At 44.4% G+C, this 25571-nt stretch overlaps 1 protein-coding gene across 1 annotated transcript in view; it reads left to right on the top strand.

Moving 5' to 3' along the window:
- The window catches only part of Ust (uronyl 2-sulfotransferase), a 280743-nt gene that overhangs the window by 166064 nt on the left and 89108 nt on the right, over nt 1-25571 (top strand). The window contains exons 3-5 of the mRNA XM_036169183.1: nt 3824-3979; nt 16321-16400; nt 24668-24821. Of these exons, the coding sequence (XP_036025076.1) occupies nt 3824-3979; nt 16321-16400; nt 24668-24821 (390 nt within the window). The remainder of the gene's footprint in view (nt 1-3823; nt 3980-16320; nt 16401-24667; nt 24822-25571) is intronic.

Below are 25571 nucleotides of genomic sequence, written 5' to 3' on the forward strand. Positions count from 1 at the left end.
CAAGCTCCTTGGCTCATACTCATACCTGCAAACATGACTGATCTCTCTAAATATCTGGGTTGCCATAGTTACCAGAGAACAGTCTTTTGGAGGAGGGTACTTACCAATGATATTCTTTTTTTTTTTTAAACTTCTTTTAGATTTATTTATTTATCATGTATACAGAAGAGGGCGCCAGATCTCATTACAAATGGTTGTGAGCGACCATGTGGTTGCTGGGAATTGAACTCAGGACCTCTGGAAGAACAGTCGGTGCTCTTAACCTCTGAGCCATCCCTCCAACCCAAAGTTTATTATTCATTCATTCGTTTGTTTGTTTGTTTATTTTTGGTTTTTTGAAACATGGTTTCTCTGTGTAGCTTTGCACCTTTCCTGGAACTCACTTTGGAGACCAGGCTGGCCTCCTGAACTCATAGAGATCCACCTGCCTCTGCCTCCCAAGTGCTGGGATTAAAGGCATGTGCCACCACTGGCCCTTACTGATGATATTCTAAGTAAAGACCTATTACTGTGACTATCTTTTTATCCTGATAACTTTTGTTAGTATTTGATTAGAAAGTTCATTGGTGTTTGAAGATTTTCTTGATTTCAAATTATAGCAGAATCACTCTGTTAGCATTAGACACACATTAAATTCATCAGAGTGGCCAAGACATGGTCAGCATCTGCTGAAATTCTTTGTATATACAAGGTGCATTCAAGGCTGTGTGAGGATGTATCATGGAAGCCCAGAAGACTGGACCTGAAGATGTGGATATAAGAGAATAATAGGAATGGGAAGAATTATATCACAGTAGCATGTGCCTGGTTACTCAGTGAATGATGGAGATATTATGGTTTCATACCTGTAAGCTATTGCAAGACAATTGTAAGTCATACCTGTAAGCTATTGCAAGACAATAACTTACCCTGTAGGTAGAGGGGAGTTTTGAGTGTGTTTGTGGCTTTTGTGCTGTGCTATGTGATTTTCCTTTGGGCTTTCTTACAGCCTTCTGTTATGGGAAGATGCTGAATAAAAGAAACTTTTGATTATTATTTATCAATTAGTGCACAATGCTGAGCATTCAAAATGGATATAATGACTCTATTAGAAGTATAAATATTTAATCATAGATGCTTTTTATAATGCGTCTGTAGCCAATCAAGGTCATTATTACTGGGTGATTAGGAAAGAAAAAGAAATCAGAGAAAGCCTTGTTGGAAAAGATGAAGTTAAAAATATCTCTGCAGATGGCATCATCTTGTATGTAGAATTTCCCAAGTAATCCACATGGAAGGCATCATTAGAGTGCATTAATGAGTTAGCAAGATGACAAGATTCAAGATCAATATACAAAAATTAGCTGTATTCTTGGTAATGGACCATCCAAAAATAAAATGAAGGAAATAATTCCACCCATACAGCATCAAAAAGAATAAATTGAGACTATAAAGGTTTTCCACTGAACATTATGAGATAATCAGTGAAACAAATTAAAGAATGAAATCAGTAGAAAAGCAACCTGTGTTCACGAATGGAAGACAGTAATATTAGGATAGCAATCATCCCCCAACTGTTCAATGCATTAAATTGAATTTGCTATTAAAATTTCAATTACCTGGGGGATTTTTTGGCAGAAAGGTGATTATGAAATTCCTTTGAACATTTCCTCTGGGAATTTAAGGGACTCAGAATGACCAAAATCTGTTCTTGCACAATCAAGGAACCAAGCTGAAACAATCACGCTTCCTAATTCAAAACTTTTGTCAGTTATCCTAATGAAAACGGTTAGGTTATGCTCAGGATGAGCACAGATGAACAAAACAGTAGGTTGTCCGCAAAGCTGACAGATGAAGAAAGAGCAAGCCATTCACTAAATGTTGCTGGGACAACTTGGTGGCCACCTACAAATGTACAAAACTATGCCTGACCCAATGCGATACAAAGAATGAATGAACTCAAAGTGGATCAGAGATCTAAGTTGTTAGGACTCAAGTAAAAAACCCTGAGAAGAAAACAGATCTGCATCTTACAGATTGTCTTAGACAGATCTCAAACATGAATTGCCAAAATAAAATTGTATCCAACCAAAACTTAAAACTTTTATACTTCTAATGAACCTGTTATAAAAGTGAAAAGACAACCCAGAGAGTGAGGGAGAGAAAACATTTGCAATTCATTTCTCTATAACCAAAGAGAAGATATGAATACAATACTCTATAAATGCATCAATAAAAAGGTAGCTCAACTTAACAGTGTAAAAGCTTTAAATATAGCCGGGCGATGGTGGCGCACACCTTTAATCCCAGCACTCAGGAGGCGGAGCCAGGCGGACCTCTGTGAGTTCAAGGCCAGCTTGGGCTACAGAGTGAGATCCAGGACAGGTACCAAAGCTACACAGAGAAACCCTATCTCAAAAAAACAAAACAAACAAACAAACAAAAACTTTAAATGTACATTTCTACAAAGAAACTAGAAAGTGACCAGCACACACACACAAATGGTCAACCTTATTAGTCACTAGGGAAATATATCTCAAAACCGCAATGAGATATCACTTCACACCCACAGGGATGTTTATAATAAAAAATAAAAACACAAAAACAGACAGTAACAAACGTTGGCAAGGATGTGGGGAAGTTGGAACGCTCGTATGTTGCTGATGGGAATCTAAAGCCGTGCAGCTGTATTGAAAACAGTTTGGCAGCTGCACAGAACACAAGAGGTTGAATTGTTGCTGGTCCAGAAGCTCCACATCTAGGTATGTGTATAAGAGAATTTGAAACACATGTCCACACACAATCAGGTACATACATCCTCATAGCAGTGTTACTACAGAACATGATCTATGTGGCCACCAACTGATGCATAAGAAGAGTCCAGTTTGTTCATGCAGTGGTACCTGGCCGTGTAAGAGGATGGAGTATTAAGTCACTATGTGAGTGTGTGTGTGTGTGTGTGTGTGTGTGTGTGTGTGTGTGTGTGTGTGTGTGTATAAAACAGCTGATACTGGAAAATGTTCTACTAAGTAAAAGTCAGACATAAAAGACATGTGTTTCATCTCATTTACATGATCTTTCTAGAACCCTCTAAGCAATACCATGAGACAGAAAGTATGTAAATGGGTCCAGACCCTTGGAATAGTGTGGGAAAGTGAAATGATTGCTAACAGGTATGAGGTCCTTCTGCTAGTGATGACAATTTCCTGGAACTTGACAGTGGTAATGTTTTTATAATTGGGGGGGGGTGTCTACCAAAAAGAAATTCCTTAAATTATTCTGTTTATGAGTTTGATTTTTATGATATATGAGTTCTACATCATTTTTGCTGTAGCTTTTTGAGACAGGGCCCCACTGTGTATTTCTAGCTGTCCTGGAACTCTCTCTGTAGACCAGGCTGGCCTGGGAGGCACAGCGATCTACCTGCCTCTGCCTCCTGAGTGCTGGGATTAAAGGCCTGGGCCACCACACCCAGCCTCGTCATCAGTCTTTAATGCCACTATGTTTTCCTGGATGAAGCTGGTCTGCTAAAGCCTGCCTTGCAAAAAGACATTTCTACTAAAGCAGACACTCCTGTGCTGTGCCTTTGAAGCCAGTTCACAGTCAGTCTATATAGACTTCATGTAACTTGATCATTATCAAGTCTGAATGACTGCAGGTAGACCAGTACTCTCTTGAAATGTTATGAGGGGCTATATCTGCATAGTAGCTCCTGGCTTCTGTTCTTTCGACAGCTCGATGAAGACCCTTCTCATTGACATATCCAACACTCTGTGCTGTCACGTGGGGGAAAGACTTGCATTCTTGCCCACGTCTCATGCTGCTTCTCTTCTTCTCCTTCCAGGTCCTTCCTTTCCCCAGCCAGGTGGTATACAACAGAGTTGGCAAGTGTGGAAGCCGCACTGTGGTCTTGCTTCTGAGAATCTTGTCAGAGAAGCACGGGTTCAATTTGGTCACATCAGACATTCACAACAAAACCAGGCTTACTAAAAATGAACAAGTAAGTTGATTTCCCCTATTGTTAAATCACGTGATTAGTGAGTGGGTATCTTACAGAAGATCTTCATGCCAGAGTTTCAATAGCATGCTGTACTTTTGCCAAGGTATAGAAGGAAATTTAAGGTAGGGTTTGTGCAGGAAATCTGAAACTCAGGAAGCCTTCATAATTGGATACTTCAGTCAGGTCTGATGGATTAGCCATGGTTTATTTTGCTAAAATAGATTAACTCATAATCTCAAAATATTTAAACCATTGAATTAAATAAATAATGCTAATACCTTTGGAGTCAAATGAAAATTTTTTCTTTTAGCATGTCTTTCTTTGCAGTTCCTCATCTTTACAATAAAGAGTAAACCTTTGTGCAGGAAATCTGGTTGGCTGATGCAGAATAAGGGTCTCCTTGAAATAAGCTCAGCAGATCCTAGCTTCCAAAGCAACATTTATTATATTCAGTGGAAGCAAAAGAGTCCCCTACTTTGAAATCTCAGCATGTGTCCATTCTTCAGACATCATCTTCCCTTTGGAGGCACACAGAACCTTGTAGACAGAGGGGTGTCATTCCTGATTTAAAATAACTCAAAAGGTTATGTTTAAGGGCTTGTAGTAAAATCTCTGTAGAAAAAGAAAATGTTTAGGCTGGGGGCAGGGTGGCTCAGTGAGTATAATGTTTACCCCCAAACCATGAGGACCTGAGTTCAAACTCCCCAACACAAACACAGAAGGCTGAGCACAGACAAAAGGTCTGTAACCCCCTGGACTGCATGCACTGAGGCCGGTGGATCCCCAGAGCTAGCTAGGCATCCAGCATTTCCAATCTAGAGAACTCCAGGGCTACTGAAGTCTCAAGAAATAAGGTGGGGGTGGAGAGATGGATCAGTGGGCAAGAGCACTTGCTTTTGTGTTTGGACCTGAGTTTGAATCTGTAGAACCTCTGTAAAAGTCAACAAAAGCTCTGCTGGGATGAAATGGGGAGCAGAGACAGGAGAGTTCCCCACAGTTTCAGGGCCAGTTAGCCTTGCATATGCAGGAAAAAAAACCTAGCAGAGACCCTATTTCAAAATAAGGTGTAAGGTGAGGACCTACATAGTTTTCCTCTGAGCTCTACACATCTCTCACTCTCTCTCTCTCTCTCTCTCTCTCTCTCTCTCTCTCTCTCTCTCTCTCACACACACACACACACACACACACACACACACACACACACAAACACCTACACACCCCTGCATTCACACACACAAATGTGCATACACATATACACATACACAATTACTATTTTTTAAATAATAAGGTGGAAAATGACTAAGAAAGACTGAAGTTGAAGTTGAACCCCTGGGGCCTCCAAAATCATGTTCATACACATACACACACAATATGAACACCCGTGCAAATGTCTAAACACAGAGAATGAAAAGTGTGTGTAGCATTTAAAACTACAGAGCTGGGTCTGGTGGCACATACCTCAAATCCCAGCGTTACAGAGGCAGGGGCAGGCCCATTTCTATGGATTGAAGACCAACCTGGTCTATTTAGTGAGCTGCAGGCCAGCCAGAGTTAAATGTGATGCCCTGTCTCAAAAGAGAGAGAAATAGAAGGGGGTGGGTATCATGTTTCATGCATAAATTGTTTAATGGTGATGGAATTCCCTTGATCCCCTTATTTGGCTGATTAGGATCTTTTTACTACTCAGAAGAAAATGACTATAAATAAATAGTCTGTGTTCTTATAATTTTATGATGGTTATTAAATTTTACCTTCCTTTGTATCCAAGTCTTAGGGCCTGCTTATCAGATTATACCTCAATGTTCCTATGTGTGCATGCCATGCAGAACTCCCAGATGTCTTGTTAGACTCCATCCAGGTGCTCACTGGTAAAGGCACACAGACAGCCCAGAGAACCCAGAAGAGGGGACTAGACGATCAGACACCGGGATGTTCAGGACACCCCAGGGGAGAGAACACAAAACTCCAATGCTGAGTGCATTGTGGGAGTTTTGAGTAATCAGCCTACTTTATTCCCTGCTTTAAATGTAAGAAATGAAAATACAATTGTAACTGTGAATGAAATAATTTAAATAAGAAGTTAACAAAAATAGCCTGACAGTGAAGAGGTGGTCAGATCTAGAAAGTGTTGAAGACAATGTCATCCTTCCCCTCTGAAGGTCTCCTCTGTCTGGAATGGTTGCCTTGTCGGGAAGCCAGGGAATAGGCGAGACAATTCTTTTAGGTTCTTTCCAGCACTGTGATTCTGTGATACACTGATACAACTTCTAGCATATTCCACGTATTTTGGTTCTGATTCCTGTAGTCAGTGTGTCCAAGACACATCATTTATTGCTGATTCCTATGAAACTATAAGATGAATATTAAAACAAAAACAAACAAACTAAAGCAAAGGTAAAGACTTGGAAGGAAAGAGAGATATACCAGTCTGTAAAAATAAAGATGAGGACAGTATTCACTGCTTCCCTGGAGCCAGCTTATCCAGCTCCTGCATACAGAAGAGTGGCCGGAGAAGCAGATCTGGTCTATCTCCCTGACATTCCAAGAGACTCGTCCTTGTTCCATGGGATTCCCTTTACTAATGTTTGAAAGTATGTACGACAGCGGAGAAAGAAATATTATTTTAACTTAACATTCAGGAAATAATTTGTGGTATTAATAGCTTCTCTTCTTGGTAATTAAGGGAAAAGGGCAGTGTGATTTAGGAGACTAGTTAAAATTTTACAGTCAGTGGCTCTCACCCTTACAGTAGCTCTCAAAATTGTTCCCATGGAAACATTGTTCTCTCTAAATGAAAATAATTGTTTGCTTCAGGTACTGTATGAGTTTAACAGTTTCTTGGATGCTAGACCAGTACTCTTTTTACATTTTCTTCCCACGATAAAACATGTTCCATGATCCAAACTACTGACTTACAAATGAACTTCAAAATTACATCCATTCATAGGACTGGGCTTATCTATGCCATTTCATTCACCCACAAGACGTTTCCCTGGAGCAGGATTAAGTGAACACATACATTTTCCCCCTAAAGGGTAGTTTTTGTCATGCACACATGTGCAAACACACAACTGCACATTCATAGCTAAGGGTTAAAACTTTCTAGCCTATGGGATTATTAAGCAAGAAAGTAGCATGAAAACACCAAATGTTAGGATGCCTATAAAAACCCCGCTGCATCTGCTCTCATAGAAATAGACATACCTTTGAAATTGGGACTTAGAATAATTTCTCCTCCACAGAAGAGCTTGCAACTGCTGCTGGCCAAGTGCTGGACTTTTGTGTTGCATGTAACATAAGCCCGTGATGATACTGTTTTGTTTATACTCTATAGATTTCAGTTAGGGGTGTGATTTATATGATCTCTTGCAAAGTGGAGGTTCCATCTAGTGTGAGTGAAGGCAAGGAATAATGGCCATGAGTCTTCAGAGCCTGGTTGCTAGTCCTAAAGTGACTTAGTCCTGTGCTCTCAATACAGTGATGCTCGGAGTGCCACAGACCTCTCATAGCCAGTGGAATCCAGTTATTCTAGTGGGAGAAATGCAAAAATTGGCCTCAAAACCTCAAAAATTAGCAAAAGCAAATAACTTCATTATTCACTTTTTCTACTGAAGATCCCAAGGATGTATAAAACAAACAGGAAACAATGCCTATGTGTAAATTGTTTCCTCTGATTATGTCATTTTACCATTTGGGACCAAAAATATGCCAATGAGTAAGTGTTATTCCCAGTTTTCTGGGTGAGAACCTGAGATAATTCATCACCTTCCAAAAATAATTATACTGAACTGACTGAGTGTGAGGGCTGGACTGGACCTGGGCTCTTCTAAATCCAAAGGCTGTTCCCATAATGCAATGCTTGCTCTCCAGTAGAGCTTTTGGAAACCTAGAGTCCCAGTACCCTTCTGCTGTAGATTCTGGGAAGGAGTCCAGAAAATTCCTTTTCCAAAAAAAAAAAAAAAAAAAAAAAAAATTAAGTGGCACAGTTTTTCTGTGATGCAGCAGCCAGGCTAAGGAAGCCCTGTCAGGGTCCTCACATCAACATTTCCCCAAAATGTGTTCCTTGTGACTCCAGGCTCCTTCCATTGATGAAGAAGGGAAAGTACATCGCTCATAATTTTGGAAGTCCTCTGGGCCTTAACATTTAGGAGATTCACAGTGATTCTTCACATTTTAAAGATGAATAGTCTTAAGATATATGCTGTGTATGTGTGCTTTGCAAGTGTGTTTGAATGTTCACATTTGTGGGCACACTAGTGTCCATGCTCTGATGACCGTTGACTGTGTGTGTGTGTGTGTGTGTGTGTGTGTGTGTGTGTGTGTTCACATGTATGTGACCATGTGTATGCATGTGCTGGTGATCATGTTGGTTGGGGAGAGCTTGGCATTGGCTCTCTTCTTCCATCTTTCTTCACTTTGTTTGCTGAGGAGGCGTTTCCCACTAAATCCAGAGTTTCCTACTTCACCAGCTTGCCCTGGGAATCCCATGTCTTCATCTCCTGAGGCCTGGGATTACAGGCAGATTGTCATGGGTGCCCTATATACGAAGGCCAGGGATCTAAATTCTAGTCCTCACACTAAGACATTGTGCATATTAATATCTATCTGTTTGTTGGTCTATCTTCCTATCTATCTATCTATCTATCTATCTATCTATCTATCTATCCATCTATCATCTATCTATCCATCTATCATCTATCTCTACCTTCCTACATACGTATCTAGCCATACATATACATATTATGTATATTGTATATACATATATGCAAATATATTTTAGACACCAAGTTTCTCCTAGACTTTTCCAGTCTTAATTGGCCAGGGGATTTTTATGTGTGTTGTGAATGTCCTTTGGATCCCACAGAGTTTATCCATCATAATTTGGAAAGCGCTGCCTAGTCTACATCCTCTGTCGATCATAGCAGGAGAATTTAGTGTTGCACTATAAACCTCACACCAGCTCTGACTCTGCCTGACAACCATTCAAATAACATAAGCCTTGAAAACCATTCAGAGGCTGGGAGAGATGGCAGTCCTCTGCCCGTGTGCTTCGGGCCACATTAACCTCTTGGTACGGAGCAGGGTGGCATGCTGTTATCGTACACTGTGTCAAACCTCCCTACTCCTTTGTTTTCACTCACATTGGCATCCAAGTCTGCATTCTGACTGTAAAGCAATAAGACTTAAGATAATAATAATAACCACAGTCCTTCAGGGACAGTTCTCAAGACCACAGAGAGGCCTCTGGGGCTTCCCCAGTGCTTGGTCCTCTGTTTGGTCATCTGATCATCCTTCCTGTGGTTATCCACTTATTTTAATGGATGTTTATTGAGGATCTGCTGCTAATGCCAGTCACTGAGCACCATGTACAACACTTGTTGTTCGTGCAACTGACTTCTGATCTTTGAAGCAATTTTATTAGGAAGGTATTGGCACCCTGCTTTCGAGGGAGAAATAAGTGTGTACAAGGACAAAGGACACAAATACTCATAAATCAAAGGGCATGCGGAATAATTACCCATAAAAGCAAGTTGGGATCAAATCTGTCTAGGTTTGAATGGTGAGTCTAAGGGCTGGGATTTTATTTAGTAGTTAGAGGGGAACCATTCAAAACAGTTCTTGTGCCAGGTGTAAGGCTCTTCTAGGGAGTGTTCTCACACTCTTTATCCCCACAGTCTTACTGCAGTAGAGAAGCGGGTTTGTAAGGAAGTGCCCAGGTATGTGTGTATCTGAGGAAAGACTCCCTAGGGTGACCAGATCACAAATTCCAGGGAACACTCACTGCATGAAGGGTGCTCACTGAAGACGCTCCTTTTATTGTGCAAATCCTCCAAGCAAGGGGATTCTCTGTCTCCAAAAGCTTTATGAAGTTTTCATTTATGTTCTGAAACAAACCCTCCTTGTTTTGCAGTCCAGGTTGGTCTTGAACTCATGACCCTCGTGCCTCAGCTTCCCAAGTAACTGGGAGTACAGCAGTATGTTATGATACTGCATCAGATGCTTCCTCATCTGCTTGTCTCCTTCTGCATGCTATCCCAGGAACCTTCTTCCCCTAGAAACATTTGTGCAAGCCTTTCAGAATAACCCGCAAGGCTTCCTGCCTTTACAAGAAGACAGTCAGTGTCCATTGTCTCAAGAGTGCTGCTCCAAGCTGACTCTGGAATCAAACTGGAAGATAAGCTCAGTCAGTCCATGGCGATGGGTTCCACATTGTCTTGGGGTCCTCAGACAAAAACAGAGTCTTCTAATGAAAACTTGAAGGAAGTAAAAGACAACAGAGAGAGGGCCTGGAAAAAAAATAGTTTTTCTTCTCCTTGGAATTGTATTGCATCCATTAATTTTCTGTATCTACTTCAGACCCAGACTCTTCGCCACGCTCATGTTATTGCTCCCCCTGGTGGACTTCTTCTTCACTGCAGGCATGAACTTCCCTGATTATTATAGCCCTTGGGTTAAAGTTAGAAAGAGGACTGTGCTGAGCGTCTGCTTGTACCCCAAGAAGAGGTCAGGTAACCTGAGACATCAGATCAGTCATCCTTTCCAACCTCTAAGGTTGGATGGAACAAGGATCCGCAGTACCCACTCTGGGCTAGTTGCTTTTGCTTTGATGTGCTAATAAGCACACATCCTTTCTTTGATTTAAGATGCTTTGCAAAATTGCAGGGCATCTAGTTGTTGATGAGAAACCCAAGAGTTCAGACCAAAGTAGGCTTGGATACCCTTCCTACTGACAAGCTGCCAAGCCTTTCCTGAAGACACCAGGAGCAGAGTCATTCTCAGAGCTGCAGATGAACATCTGTGCTCGACCCCTGCCCCGAGCAGGGAAGTGAACCACTGGAAACGGCTTCTTAGCCCCGCTCTGTGTAGTAATGGTGTTTGAATTTTGCCTTTTCCTTCCTTTTTAAACCTTGGTTCCATTTCAGTCCATCACCGTAGGTAGATTTAACTTCCTCCTCTAGATGCATTTCATGGCACACTTACCCTTTTTCTAAGTAATTAAAATCCACCCTTGTTCTTATTAATATATACTGTTTTCCCACTCTGGAAATTTTAGAAAATAATCTTTCTATTCTCTGTTTTCTCCCTCTCTCTCTCTCCCTCCCTCCCTCCTCTCCTCTCTCCCCCTCTCTCCTATGAAAAACAAAAGGTTTATTTTCTCTAATCCCTCTTCATTTGCCAATCCCAACCAATTCTGCCAACCAGTTCCCTGTTTCCATTTGAAAAGTTCATGTCTGCATCATTAACTGGGAAGTGTGAGTAGACTGCCACTCAGCGATGAAGAGCCGGGCTGGAGGATTTGGGCATTACCTTTTGGATCATGGCGACTTTACAAGATCTGTGTACTCTGGGGCTGGAGAGACAGCAGAGTAATTAGGAATCCATGCTGCTCTCGTAGAGAACCCAAGTTCAGCCTGACATCAGCGTTAGACAGCTCATAACTGCCTGTAACTACAGCTGCAGGCCATCTGAAGCCTTTGCCCTCCGGCACCTGCACTCACATGCAGAACCCACACACATACATGCCATTCAAAATAAATTAATCTTTAAAATAAAGAAATCTGCATTCCCAGTCTGTGCTCCAATTCCGTAATTTCAAAGAATGGATAATAACACTTAACTCTTGAAATGTTGAATAATAACAGGTATATAAAGAATACTCTGGTGCGGTATGTGCCACACACATCCCTCCCCCAAAACTCAGAAAAATGGCTTTGCTTGGCATTGTTACATCTTGGATATTATAAGGACAATGCTGACCGTGAGTCTTGTGTAGGATAATGAACTTGCTAGTCTGTTCCAGAAAAGGTTGGATTCATTGCCTGGGTGACAGACAATTATGTCTTCAGCTACTGACGGGTGTCTTGATACCAACCAAGCATTTCTAAAGGGGTGTGCTCATCCCATAAACTCCCTGCAGATACCTGGTGGGGAATTAAGGGGACACATAAGCCTAGTCCCAGCCCTCCTGGAACTTAGCATAAAGATGAGAATGCAGTCTCAGCTAGTGGACCATCAAAAGGGGTGTCCCCAAACCTCCTCAGATGAAGAGCTGAGGAGGCTCAGAGAAGTTCATCTTATCTAGGCAGAGACCATCAAAGGCAGACCCATCCCCTCTCCTTCTGCAGACAAACTTGTTCCTCCTCCACGAGCCCATTGCCACAGATGGGTACCACCGAGGTGTGTTCATTGTCCTAGCTGAGGATCTAGGAGAAATGGTGTCTGGTCTTCTTTTCCTGGCTTTCTATCACCAGGCTCCTTGCTTCGATCTTCCTCTAAGCCCTCCTGCAGTTCCTCATCTTTCTCGCCGCTAAGAGTCTCCAGACCCTTTGCCTCAACATCTGCTGTAGGTCATGTTAGAACACCGTTTGCACAACCCAACACCAGAGTTTCTTCAAATTCATTAGCGCCTGACGCTGCAGGTGCCGTCACGGCCACTCCCATCTGCCTGGCCCAGCTTCCTGTCCAGTCCTTCTGTGCTGGGCCAGATCTCAGCTTCACCCCTGCTAGACGAGTGCTCCACCACGGAGCTTCCCGGCCTCAGCCTCTAAACGTCATTCTTCTTCACATTTTCCACCCTTACCTCAGATATGAAATAAATTAAAATAAATCTTCTCTGACGTCAGATCCCCACAGAGTAAACGTCAGGATCCCTCGCGTGGTCTGCTCTGCTTTCCATTACCTGGCTCTATCCATTCTCTTCACCTACTTCCTTGCCCATCCTATACGGGTTGTTCTAAAATCCTTTCTGCTGCTACAGTAAAACACTCTGACCAAGAGCAACTTAGGGAGGGAAGCGCGTATTTGACTTACATGTCCAAGTCACAGTTCATTATTAAGGAAAGCCGGGGTAGGAGCCTGAAACAGAAACATGGAGGACCAGGACGCTGGAGCACTCGTCAGTGTGGTACCCACAGGCTGATGCTTCGCTTTCTTGAGTACTTCAGGGCCACCTAAGGAAGTCAAGATGATCTTCCACAGATGCACTAAATTTGACCCAGACAGTTCCTCTCAGAGGACACTAGGCTGTGACAAGTTGACAGTTAGATCTAATGACAAGACCCAACATCTGGTCCAGAGAATTCCCTCAGCCGTTTGTGTTTGTTTCTTACCTTTACTTCTCACTGTTTCCACGATGACCCTTTTTACTGTTAATCCATCTACACCACAGAGGACACCCCCTCGGGAGAAGTGCCCACCTGCGTGTGCAGCTAGACTGGAAACATTACCTGTGTGCCTTCCGCCCGTGGCATATCCCTGGATCTCACCTTCCCTCTGGTCTGTCTCACCTCCAACACTCTGAACTTCTTGAGAGAGAGAGGACCCAATATTTTTTTTCTTTGTAGTCACACCCCAAGTGATATATTGCCTGAGACTGAGCTGGAGATCTTGGATGTTAAAGAAAAGTGGGACCCGGAGAGTCAAGCTGGAAGTGGGATGTATTTTAGCTGGAATGAATGAAGGGAGGACTTGAAATGTTGGGGTGGGGGGAAGCCAAATATTCCAGAAGGAGGCAACTTATTCCTAAGCCTCATCCTGGTCAGGCTTTGGTATAGACGTTGGAGTAAGGAGTGGTCTAGTTCGATGGGATACAGAGAGTACCGTAACCTGAGCCTGATGGTCCCAGAATGCATCGCAGTGGTAGAGGGTAAACTGAAGGAGACTCAAGAGTGTGGTTCTGGGTGTGGCGGGCCTAGCAGCACCGCTGGAACATTCTTTAGTCTTCCCACCCTCTGTGCTTGTGCTTATCTCCTGTGCAAGTAAGTAGGCAGTGACTGGGTGAGTGGAGGCAGGCAGTGGAGCGGCCCTGGAGGAGCCAGGAACAGCAGGGGTGGACTCTTTGGTGACTTTAGGTGGTGCCAACGCTGCCATCCTGGCACCCGTGCAAGAAGGATCAAGGAGAAAGAAAAGGCAGGCTCCGAATGACAGCGGGAAGGCTGGGAAATGGGCAGCAGGGCTCCAGGAGGCCATTGCTTGGCACTGGAAATGGGTCATGTGTTAGCATTTGGGAAGGTCAGATGGTGCTTGGGCAAGGAGTGTTCAGCCTGTGCATATGACAGAAGTGGCTTTAGTGTTTGGGGAACAGTGACCAACATGGGAGAATGCACTCTGTCCTCATTTCACTAATGCAATAAACGTGAGCTCCAGCGTCTTGAGTGTGTTTGAGGGTATGTCTAGAAAGAGTTCTGCATTGTCACCGCTAATCCATTTCCCTTGAGAAACAGACAGCTTTATGACTACAGTACTGCTCTCCAAAGTCCTACTGATCATGTGTTTCAAGGGGGTGCTAGAGTGTTGAGCAGGGGAAAGAGCCGGTGTCTTCCAGGTTGCTTCTTCAGTGGTACTGGACACGTACTTATATGACTGCTATGCACACAGAGAACTATCTGAATTAAAATAATACAGCGATAAAAGCACGAATCATCTTTATCTTCAACACACACATAGGCAAAAGTTCTTTTCATAAGCCGTCATCCTCTGAGACACATTAGCAATGCTTAGATGCTTATGCCTATAGATGGGCAATCCATCACAGCTCAGAACTAACAATGTGCCCAAGCAGGAAGCTTGACTACCAGAAGCAAGGGTATGCTGTGAGTGCTTAGAAGGGAAACTGGATCCAATTTCCTTTACACTCAAGCCCAAGGAAGGACTGGGCCATTATTTACCTCGCTCTCCCCAGAGTCTCCCAACTAACAACAGTCCCAGGTTTAAGAGCAGAGTCATTTAACTATTATATTCAACTTGATTTTTCCAACTATTAATTAACTTATCATCTCTCCAGTTATTGTAAGTTAGCGGGTTTAGACTGATTGTCTGGGTCTGTAAAGGAGCCTGTGTTTGATTGAGTCAATTTATTACATGAATAATGATCAAGCATATACACGTGGGGTAGCCCCTGGGTTCTCCTTGGGAAGCAGAGAGCCAGAGCCTGTTCTGTTAGAGAACAGCTGAAGGCCTAGAGTCTCGGTTCACTCTTGCTATTGCTACTGTGCTGAACATGTGAATGGCCATTCTTGTTTCCAGTTTTCAGCTTCCTCATAGACTCTGAAAGACTGCATCTCTGACCTTCATCTACAGTAGCAGTCTTCAGAATGCATTTAAAAAAAAAAATCACCATGTCCATTTTGGTAGGGCCAACTGGAAATTCTAGAGAAAGAATTCAGGATAGAAGGGAGGCCTAAAAATGCCTGGAATTTCTAACTCATTTCACTGAATGTTTTCTGCATCATGACATGTCCTAGGAGACCATAAAAGTCAGCTTATATCAACATAAAATGTGTTTTGCCTTAATGATAACTGCAAATAAATAACTCACATGACCACCCACCGAAAGATTCTAAGACCTTCAGAGGCCTGAGAGTTCCCCATGAAATTTATTCCTTATAAATTTGTGTACTCAAAGGGAAACATAATAAGGGGTGCTTATTTTATCCCCACTTTAAATGCTACAACACCAGCTTGAAATATTTCTGTAATCCTAATAATGTCACAGGAATCTAAGAAAATGATTAACACCTTTTCCTGGTGTGACTTTAAAGGAGGCAATTAAAAGTATTACCTCACCTGCATTTAAGTGCTGCAAAACGTTCATTTCTTCAGTTGAAATTACTTAATCTGGGCTGAGAAGATGGCTCAGTGGGGAGAAGTGCTCACTATACACATAGAGACCTGAGTTTGAGTGCCCAGACCCTGTAAAAGCTGTGCATATAGCACCAGCACAGGTAAATCCAGATCCCCACCAGGATCCTGTGGCCAAAGGGGAGGCAGAGGCAGAATTCTTAGAACTCACAGGCCATACACAGCTTCGCATACACAGAGGTAAAATGGCCAAGAAACCCTTTCTTAAACAAGGTGGAAGGTAAGGACGCACACCCAAGGTTGTCCTCTCAACTCAACATTCTCTCTCTGTCTCTCTCTCTGTGTCTCTGTGTCTCTGTGTCTCTGTCTCTGTCTCTGTCTCTGTCTCTCTCTCTCTCTCTCTCTCTCTCTCTCTCTCTCTCTCTCTCTCTCTCTCTCTCTCTCTCTCTCTCTCACACACACACACACACACACACACACACACACACACCATACACACTTAAAAAAATGATTAATCAATTGCATGGTTCTCCAAGCAGTGATCAACTGAATTGGCTACATGGCTATCAGTCTGGAGAGAAAGCTGCTTTAGTCATGAAAGAACCTTAGAGGTGACCTCACGCTTTGCAACAAATTCAGCTGCTTGGTCCCGGCCCAGAAGACATAAGTGGGGATGGAAGGAGGTGGCCAGATAACCTTGATTTTAATGTGGCTTGGGAAGTTAGTTCCTGCACATGCTAACCCTGTCCTTCCTTTAATAGATGGAACTGATTAAGAACATCAGCACCGCCCAACAGCCCTATTTATTCACAAGACATGTTCACTTCCTCAACTTCTCCAGGTGAGTCGCTGTCCAGCTTTGTGGTCACTTCCTGTCTTCTGGTCACTTCCTGTCTTCTTGAGTCTCTATGCGCCATCTCATGAGCAACCCCTTAACAGGCTCCCTGGATTGACAACCCAGAGCCATCACCCTCGAAAGACAGAGACCTGTTCAATCTTGTTAGCTCTGCTACCGAGAAATCAAAGTTGGGAACATTTCTTCCTACAACACATCTGAAATAGTATAAAAACATGGGATTATTTTCAATGAGAAGACTTTCAATGGCACAGTACTTGAAGGGGGGGTGGGATCCGATTTTTGTATTGAAACAAAGAGACGAGAAATGAGAATTTGGTCACATGTTTTTCTGCAGTGTGAACCTGCATAGCACTCTAGGATCAACACAACGGTAAGGTAATGAATGTTTCTTCTGCTCCAAAGAGTTCGTGCCAAACCTCCAACTAACGTTTTCTGTTTTTAAACTAAGCATCCCTACCTAGTCTTGCATATTTGATGATGGTGAGATATTTTTAATCTGTTTGCTTGTTTGTTTGCTTTGTCCCGTGGCCTCACCCTTTTAATAGTGTAGATTTTCAAACTCAGATTGGAGGGCCTTCTCTTGATTAAATTGTAACTTCAGGTTCTGTGTGTCCTTTCTCTCTGTGGTCCATTACCAACCCCTGGAGTGTCATTGTTCCTTAGACTGCTGGCCCTTAGGTTCCTGCTGTGCCTACTGGCTCTGCCATAGACTCACAGTTGGTATCTGTCAGTCAATAGATCACTGGGTCCAGAAACAGATCTGCTGACAAGCCCAGGGCTCCTGAGACCCCTGGCTAGCAGTCTAACAGGGCCATCTTAACTTTAGGATAACAGTTCCATCAAACGGTCCAAAGAGTTGGGTGTTCCATCCACACGCAGTGTGTTCCAGCTGTCAGTTGGTGTTGACCCAGTTGCTGCTGTGGGCTGGTGCCTCAGGAGGCATGCCTGTGGAGAAGCTCTGCTGCCCAGCCTGATGCCTGACATCCCACCCGGCTTGGTGCAGTTTTAGCCTTCAAAGGACTTCCCTGCTGCCCAGGTGGTCCTGTGCCAATTAAGTGTAAAGGAGGAATCCCAGTCAGCAAAGGTACATTATTAAGCAGAGGAGTTACCACATTCTAGTTCAAAGTGAGCTTCCCAGGCCTGAAGGCCCCCAGGCCTGCTTGATGAGCCAGAGTTCTGTGGGACAGGAAATAGAATGCTTAAAATGGCCAGCAGGAACAGGGCTGGGCGCTGGCCCCACTCACCATTTTTTGAACATGGCTCATTGCTGGGTTGGCTGGTGTATGCACACCCTGATTCTCCCCTCCCCAGAAGCCATGTCATTAGTCATAATGAGGCTCCTGGGATTTGATAGATGTTCTGGGCCCTGTCTTTGATGATTTGTAAAGAGAGAGACATTTCTGGTTTGCGTTTGTTCTAGTGACTTCCTTCTGCGCCACCCTCGACACCTTCAAACTTAAGTCATTAACTCCTCTTTCTTTCTAGGTTAGATCTTTATATCCAAGCTGCAATGCAACAAATCTGAATAATGAGCTCAGGCCAGTTCAAAACTCTAATGAGAAGCCGAAACTGGTATCTTAATTAGATCAGCAGCGCCCAGCAGGGTGACTGCATTTTATCCTGGCCTCTACCATCAAGTACAGGAGTAGAATTTTGATTGCTTTAATTTTGGATGAAAATAATAATAATAATAATAATAAATAAAAAAGGCTTTTAGAAGATACCACATCTGCAGAAAACGGTGGAGCCTTGGCTGTCAGGGCCACTAAGTGTTACAGCCTTCCTAATGCCCAGGATGAGGGCAAGCCATGCGGCCTTTTGGAGGAAGGGTATCTATTTTCCCATCTTTCAAATGGGGGGGGGGGGTGTCAGCTCCTCTTACCTTCCTTCTGGTACAGATGGTTGGACCATGAGGAAATGCCCTCTGAGAGAAGGATGTGACAGGGACTCACAGGGACTCTTAATGCGTCTCTCTGGCAGTCCTGGAGCTGGTCAGTCCACAGTGGTCCTCCAGCAGGAGCAGACAGACTTACAGGCAGGCTGTCTCCTCTCTCCCCATTGCTCAGCTTGGAGCACATTGGTGAAGCATCCTCGCTCAGCCTTCTCTATGCCAGGGTAGTGGGAACTCACCGGTGATCTCAGAATGGTCCCCCTGTCTTTGGAATCCTTGAATTATTCCTCCACTCCAGAAGTGTGGGGTCAAATGTGATGGGTGCAGGGAGAGAAGTCATCGGCTTCCCCTAGGGGAGACGGGGGAGACAGGGAAGATGGGGGAGGGGGGAGCACAGACTCCTCCTGGTTCTGCTTTGGCACGAGATTCCAGTGGGCTTTAGAGCAGTGAGAGACAGGGACATCCCCAGCACAGGAGCAGAGGACTAAAAGCAGTCCAGAGAAGTGCTGGAGGAATGCACTAAGGATAGACAAGAGGAAGGACCTGCTGGAGAGGAGATCAGGCTGCACATGGCCTGCTGAGGTTGCCCCTGTGGGAGCGAGCTGTCATCCCCTCTGTTCTTCCCTTCCTGCAGCCCAGAACCAGGGCCTTAGCTATAATGAGCTTGATGGCAGGAAGAGTTTGGATACTTGGCACGACCACTGTTAAGCTCATAACCAGGGGGTTAAGAGTCAGCTTGCCTTTGTTTTCTTTTTGGTTTTTCGAGACAGGGTTTCTCTGTGTAGTTTTGCGCCTTTCCTGGAACTCGCTTTGCGGGCCAGGCTGGCCTCGAACTCACAGAGATCCTCCTGGCTCTCCCTCCCGAGTGATGGGATTAAAGGTGTGTACCACCCCCGCCCAGCTTCGCCTTCGTTTTCAAGGGCGTGTCTTTATTTACAGACCTCTATAAGTAGCAAACTGTGACTACACAGAGAAAGTCCCCCTCAAAAAAACTAAGAAATAAGGAAAAACAACCTAGTTGGGAATTGTTAGATACCTTGAAACCTGAGCTCTCTGTTTTGAATTCTAAGCGTAAAACCTATTGAGCTGCTCCCGAGAAACCTGCCCTGACAACCAGTGAGCATTGCTCAAGTGAGAAACCAGACGAAGAGACCCAACTAGTGTGCTGTCCTTTGTTGATGTTTCAAAACTTTTACGCATCATTAACTTGTAGCAATGTCCTTTCGGTTGAACAGAGGACCAGAATCAGTCTGGACTCCCCCCCACCCCCATCCCTTCTCTTATAAAGTCTTGAAGGACCTGCATTTATAGCAAGTTTGTTTTTTGCATTTATCTTTCTCCATTAAGAATGGCCTTCCTATCTGACATGTAGGCAAGAACAGCAGTGTAAAATGCTGTCCCGCGCGCTCTTGGCTGTTCTCTAGTTAGCTGACTTCATGTACCCGTCGCTCAACTCCTTGCCCTTTGCTCATTTTCTTTTGAGTCCGAAGGAACCCTTTGGCCAGTTGCAGCTCTGTTCATCCCACCAATCAGGTGCTTCTGCAGTGGCTGTGGACACGGCTTTCTGGCCAGAGCCCTGCCAGCTCAGCAGAGAGCTCCGGTTTGCTCTGAGTTTGTAGGGTTTCCCCTAGGGTGTTCTCTGATACCTATTTTGAACTCCTTGGACCTGTGGGCCAGACAAATGTTTATTCCTCTGGATGAAGGGAGAACTGAGTCCAAACCACCCTGGCCTGGAAGGTGCTGCTCTTTGATGGGACGCCGAAGACAGGCCTTTCATGGTTGTGTGCTGTAGCTCCTTATGTCTTTCACTGGTTGCTGAAGTGACTTTAGGACATATTTGTTTTTAATCTCAACTCTTCAACATCAGCAGCCTCTCTGGAGTGTGTCTTTGATGAGTATTCTGCACCGACCACGACACACTGAGTTCAGCTTGTCTCTCCTGACACTCCCCACCCCCACCCTTCGTTATTTGTCTTCTAAACTTTTGTGGGGACCAGAGGATGATATTTTGCCCCAATCTGGACTTTCTCTTCCTGCTCAGTTGTGTTCTCTTTACCGTGGCAACTGTATAAACTACATCAGGACTTGAGGCCACTGAAGCCGTCAAGTAAACCTTAGGGGTTCTCATGCTAAAAATGGCAAACCTTATCCTTTAACCTTTTCCTATTTTAGTTGTTTTTGTTTGGTTGGTTGGTTGGTATTTTTGTTTGTTTGTTCGTTTGTTTTGAGACAGGGTTTCCCTGTGGAGCCCTGGCTGGCCTGCAAGGTGTTCTGTAGACCAGGCTGGCCTCAAACTCACAGAGACTGGCTTGTCTCTGCTTCCCAAGTGCTGGGATTAAAGATGCAGGCCACCACCACCCGGCTCCCTTAACCTTTCTTATCCCTCCCTTTTACCCAGGGTTCTCCCCGACACCCCCAACTTCTGTTTCCTCAGCTCACAGGGTAGCCCCAGTGCCAAGGCTGATTGGTGAGAGAAAGATAGAGAGAAAAGGAAGGAACAAAGGGACTCAGCCTCTGCTGCGGAGGCTGCTGCATTTGACACTTTCTCAGTGAAGTCAGAATTGCTATGGGAACAGAGCTTGAAAGCAGCTGCCCTTTGAAGGCATCCTTTTCAACGGAGCCGGTCAGACCGCAACACTCCCACAATCCACTTCAGTTTCTGCCTGTCCTTTTCTAGATGTGGACCCTGCTCCTGTTCTCACTAGCAGTGGGATCCCTTTGGATTCTGATCCCTTTAATGATGACCCAGAAGCTTCAACCTTGGAAAATCAAAATCAAAATAATAATCATAATCATCATCATCATAATAATAATAATAAAACTGGATGCAGGGTGTTTAACACTGTCTCCACCTACTTACACAGAGCCAGGCGTTGGAGGTCAAGGTGAGAGCTTTATTGTGAGCTCTCCCGATTTAGATCTGCTGAATTTATCTTCCTCAGGTAGCAGTGCTCCTCAGCTTTATGCTGTAGGGAGCAGGCCTCTGTGGCCATGAGTTCAGCCATAATGGTAGCCCATCCAGGACAAGCACAGTCTGAGTTTTCCCTCAGGTCACCTCATAGGTTTTTTTTTCTGTTTTTTTTTTTTTTTTTTTTTTTTCTGTTTTTCCCCCTTATTGTTTCATCTTCCTCTCTTAGCAGGACCCCTGATGTCATTGGCCCAGTCACTCCTTGTCTTTCCTTCAGGCCATTGTCACCAGCTTCCCACAGCAAGAGCTGACTCCCCTGCCCTCAGTGCAAGCTAGAGAGCAAAGTCTGCTGGTGGTGTGCACAGCCAGCCTCGACATCTACTGGTGTGCACAGCCAGCCTCGACATCTACTGGTGTGCACAGCCAGCCTCGACATCTACTGGTGTGCACAGCCAGCCTTGACATCTACTGGTGTGCACAGCCAGCCTTGACATCTACTGGTGTGCACAGCCAGCCTTGACATCTACTGGTGTGCACAGCCAGCCTTGACATCTACTGATGTGCACAGCCAGCCTTGACATCTACTGGTGTGCACAGCCAGCCTCGGCATCTTCCTGCCTGTGTCTTCATGTCCCAGTGAGATGCTGTCTATTGGTCTACATGACTGAGAGGTTCTGCTGGTCGGCATGGTCATTGTTCCTCACACAAAGGTGGCTGTACCATTGAGGTCTATGATCTCGCTGTGCCTTCTTCATTGTCCCGTTCCCTGGAATTATTACTGTAGTTTCCATTTATCATCATTATGAACCCAGTTTGTTAAGAGAGGATGATAAACCCAGGGTTTGTGTTTATGCAGGTTAGCTGGTGATAGGCACAGCTAGCTCCTAGGACTATGGTGAGCCATCTGCCCAGTAGCACAGATGTCATCTTGCTTACATCCCAGAATGGACAAGGTTCATTTTAGCAGGGCGAACCTCACTTCGGTGCAGCATGTCTTCCTATATGACAGTACTGGGGAACCCAAATTAGCATGTTTGCATCCTGGGGTCTGAAATTCACTATTGGAGAGTCCTTCCTTTGGGTGCCTTTAGAACCTTCTTGCTTTCTTGTACCCGAGCGTGTGTGTGTGTGTGTGTGTGTGTGTGTGTGTGTGTGTGTGTGTGACAATGACAACCTTGAGTATCATTTCTCAGGTGCCTTTTGTTTGAGACAGGGTCTCTCTGGCCTGGAGCTTCAAAGAGTAGGTCAGCTGGCCAGTGAATTCCAGGGTCCTCCTTTCTCTGCTTCACATTTCACCATTGCTGGAGTTACAAGCACATGGCTCCATGCCCACCTTTTTACATGGGAGCCAAATTCAGCTCCTCTTGAACAGCAAGTGCTTTACTGATGAAGCCGTGTCCCCAGTCTTTAGTGTCCTTTTTTTTTCCTTTGGAGACAAGGTTTCTCTGTGTAGCTTTGGAGCCTGTCTTGGATCTCACTCTGTAGACCAGGCTGACCTCAAACTCACAGAGATCTGCCTGGCTCTGCCTCCCCGAGTGCTGGGATTAAAGGCATGCACCACCACCGCTGCCCGGCTAGTGTCTTCTTATTAAATGTCTTTAAATACACAAATATGCTGGGTTCAGCCATGTATGAATTAATGCACCAAAAACGGATTTTTGTTATATCTACTTTGCTCTAGCAATTCAACCCTTACACTGACAGAAGCTGTACAACCAGGAAGCATGCATGAAGGCAATCCTGTCTGTATTTAGTCACCATCTGTTGAGTGCCTACTGTGTGCTCTTCACTGTTAGAAGACATGTGCCCTGGCCACAGGACGCTCACAGCTGGAATTCAGGGACAGAGTACACTGAGGCCAATTGCTAACAGTGTATAAAACCTGGTGCACCTGAGGCCCGAACAGGATCTCAACTTCAGGGCAGACTTAGCTTGAGGGCAAACTGAGCTACATGAGATCCTGACTCCAAAAAACAACAGAACAGTTACTGAAGTTATGAGATTGTGACTCAGGCTGGGTTTTGGATGGTGAGCAGAGTCCTCTAGCAAGAGGGGTGGGAGCTGGCTCCTGTCAGTGTTTTTTCTGAATATTTCCTGAGCCTTGGCACAATGCCAAGCACTTTCATCAGATAGGGGGAGCAGGTTCTCTCCTAAGGTCACTAGAAAGTGGCCTCTGCCCAGAGCCTGAGATCTTGCTGCAAGCGTCTCTCCCCAGGATCACTTCCTTTCAGCAGTTGGGGGGTGGGGGTGGCACTGAAGGGAATTTCTGGTTTCTGATGTTGGCCTTCAAGGTCTGGCACTTGGACAGGCTCTTACTGCAGATGTAGAATCCTGTGGAAGTATTAAAGCTGAAGCAACCATCTGGGACCACCCTGTGGCCCCTGGCCCAAATCCACCCTGGGATAGCCATGAATGCAGCCCAACACAAAACCTGAAAAGCTACTTACTCCATTGGGAAACACTGCTCAGGTCTTTGTTTAGAATTTAGTTGTATAGTTTTAGAGCACGGACTTTGCAGATGACAACATCTGTCACGGTGTCACATGTTGGACATGCCTGATAGAGACAGACTTCAGTTGTTGTTTTCAGATGGAGTCTCAGCATGTAGCTTAGGCTGTCCTCAAACTCATAAGTCTCCTGTTTCAGCCTCCTCCATGCTGGGGAATAATTCCATCACCCGAGGATAATTATCTTGATTTGTACTTCTTTCTTATATCTTTGCATCATTACTTTTCTTAACTCTGGAATTTTCTTTCTATGGTTAAAAGTAAAGATTCTGGATCCAGATAACTTCTGTTCATCTCCTGGTATAGCCACAAGTTATTTATCCTCTTTATGTCTCAGTTTCCCCAGGCATAATGGGGTTTTTAGTCCATGGAAGATGGGAGGTCTTCCCTGAGTTTGCTGTGTCAAGTATTAAGAACATGATGAATAGTAAATATTCCCTGATGGTAACCGTTTCCAATGCAATCACCGTAGAGCACTTGGCTGAAATGATGTGAATTACAATATAGAAATTATGTGTCACCACCAAGGCATTCAGAATCAGGCAGTGGATTGAAACAATCACCAAGGGCCACCTGTATAACAGTGGGTTCTGCACCAGCCACTGGGAATCCAAGGTCTAGTCCTCGACAAAGCTGTAACTACTGAGAAAACCAGACATTTGTACCTTAACACTGTCACATGGCATAATACGTACAGTGCTTTGCTTAAAACAAACAAAAAAACTGGTCTTACAGTGTCTGGATCATGAGTTTCTGTTTCCTGCATGGTAACAAAATACCTATCAATTTACAGTTGCCTGTTTAAGTGGTGGGAGGCACCTCAGAGAATGGGCAGTGGTTGGATTCAGTTAACCTACAGGGAAAATTTGTCCCAGCAGGCCCTATTTTCTTGCAGAAGGGATGAGTTGTAACAGACTCCTTGTTTGTGTGCCCTGTTTGTTAGGTTTGGAGGAGACCAGCCTGTCTACATCAACATCATAAGAGACCCCGTCAGTAGGTTTCTGTCAAACTATTTTTTCCGTCGCTTTGGAGACTGGAGAGGGGAACAGAATCACATGATCCGCACCCCCAGCATGAGGCAGGAGGAGCGCTATCTGGTAAGTTTTATTGCATGGCTGAGGTGACTCTGCTGCCTTTGAGTGGTGAGTTCAGGTTGGGAGCTCCCTCACCTTGGAAGCCTTCGGATGAGAACTTGTTCCAGATGACCCAGTGCACTTCAGCTGATTCCAGATTGGCTTTGCTCAGTTTGTCTTTATTGCTGAGTTTTAGGACATTCCTTGGTAGTCCTGACCTGCCACTCCCGTCGTTAAGAACAGATGTGTTTAGGGATCTCTCTCAGAGGGTTGCAATGTTTGTTCTCATTCTTTGTCCAATTCAGTTCCCATGGCAACCTCTTGAGGGAGTGGGTTTTCACATGAGGACCTTGAGATTCCAAAAGGACTTAGAAGTCCTGTCCCCCCGAGGGTGCACCTTGGAGTTGCTAGTCCTCTGACTTCAAGCTTTCCTCCCGGGCCGTCAATGACTATCTGCAGTGCTGAACTTGGCTTTTCCGAATCTCCAGACTAATGTTGGCCTCCAGTTGTTTAAAAAGAGCACAGGAATTACTCATGAAAATGGAAGGCTGACCTGTGTGCCACACTCCAGCCTGCCACTCACCAGAATGAAAGGCACATTTCTCATCTATTGGTGACATAGGGACAGAAGCTTACTGAGGAGCTCTGAGCTCCAGTTTCAAGTTTAGACTTGCTAATCCCCCAAGATACCTCATGATAATGATTCTTAAAATTTTTTCCTAAGCATTTCAATATTTCTTCATTTCCCTAAAGATCCAGTGATTTGTTTTGTTT

This window comes from Onychomys torridus, chromosome 19, assembly GCF_903995425.1.
Source record: "Onychomys torridus chromosome 19, mOncTor1.1, whole genome shotgun sequence".
Lineage (NCBI taxonomy): Eukaryota > Metazoa > Chordata > Mammalia > Rodentia > Cricetidae > Onychomys > Onychomys torridus.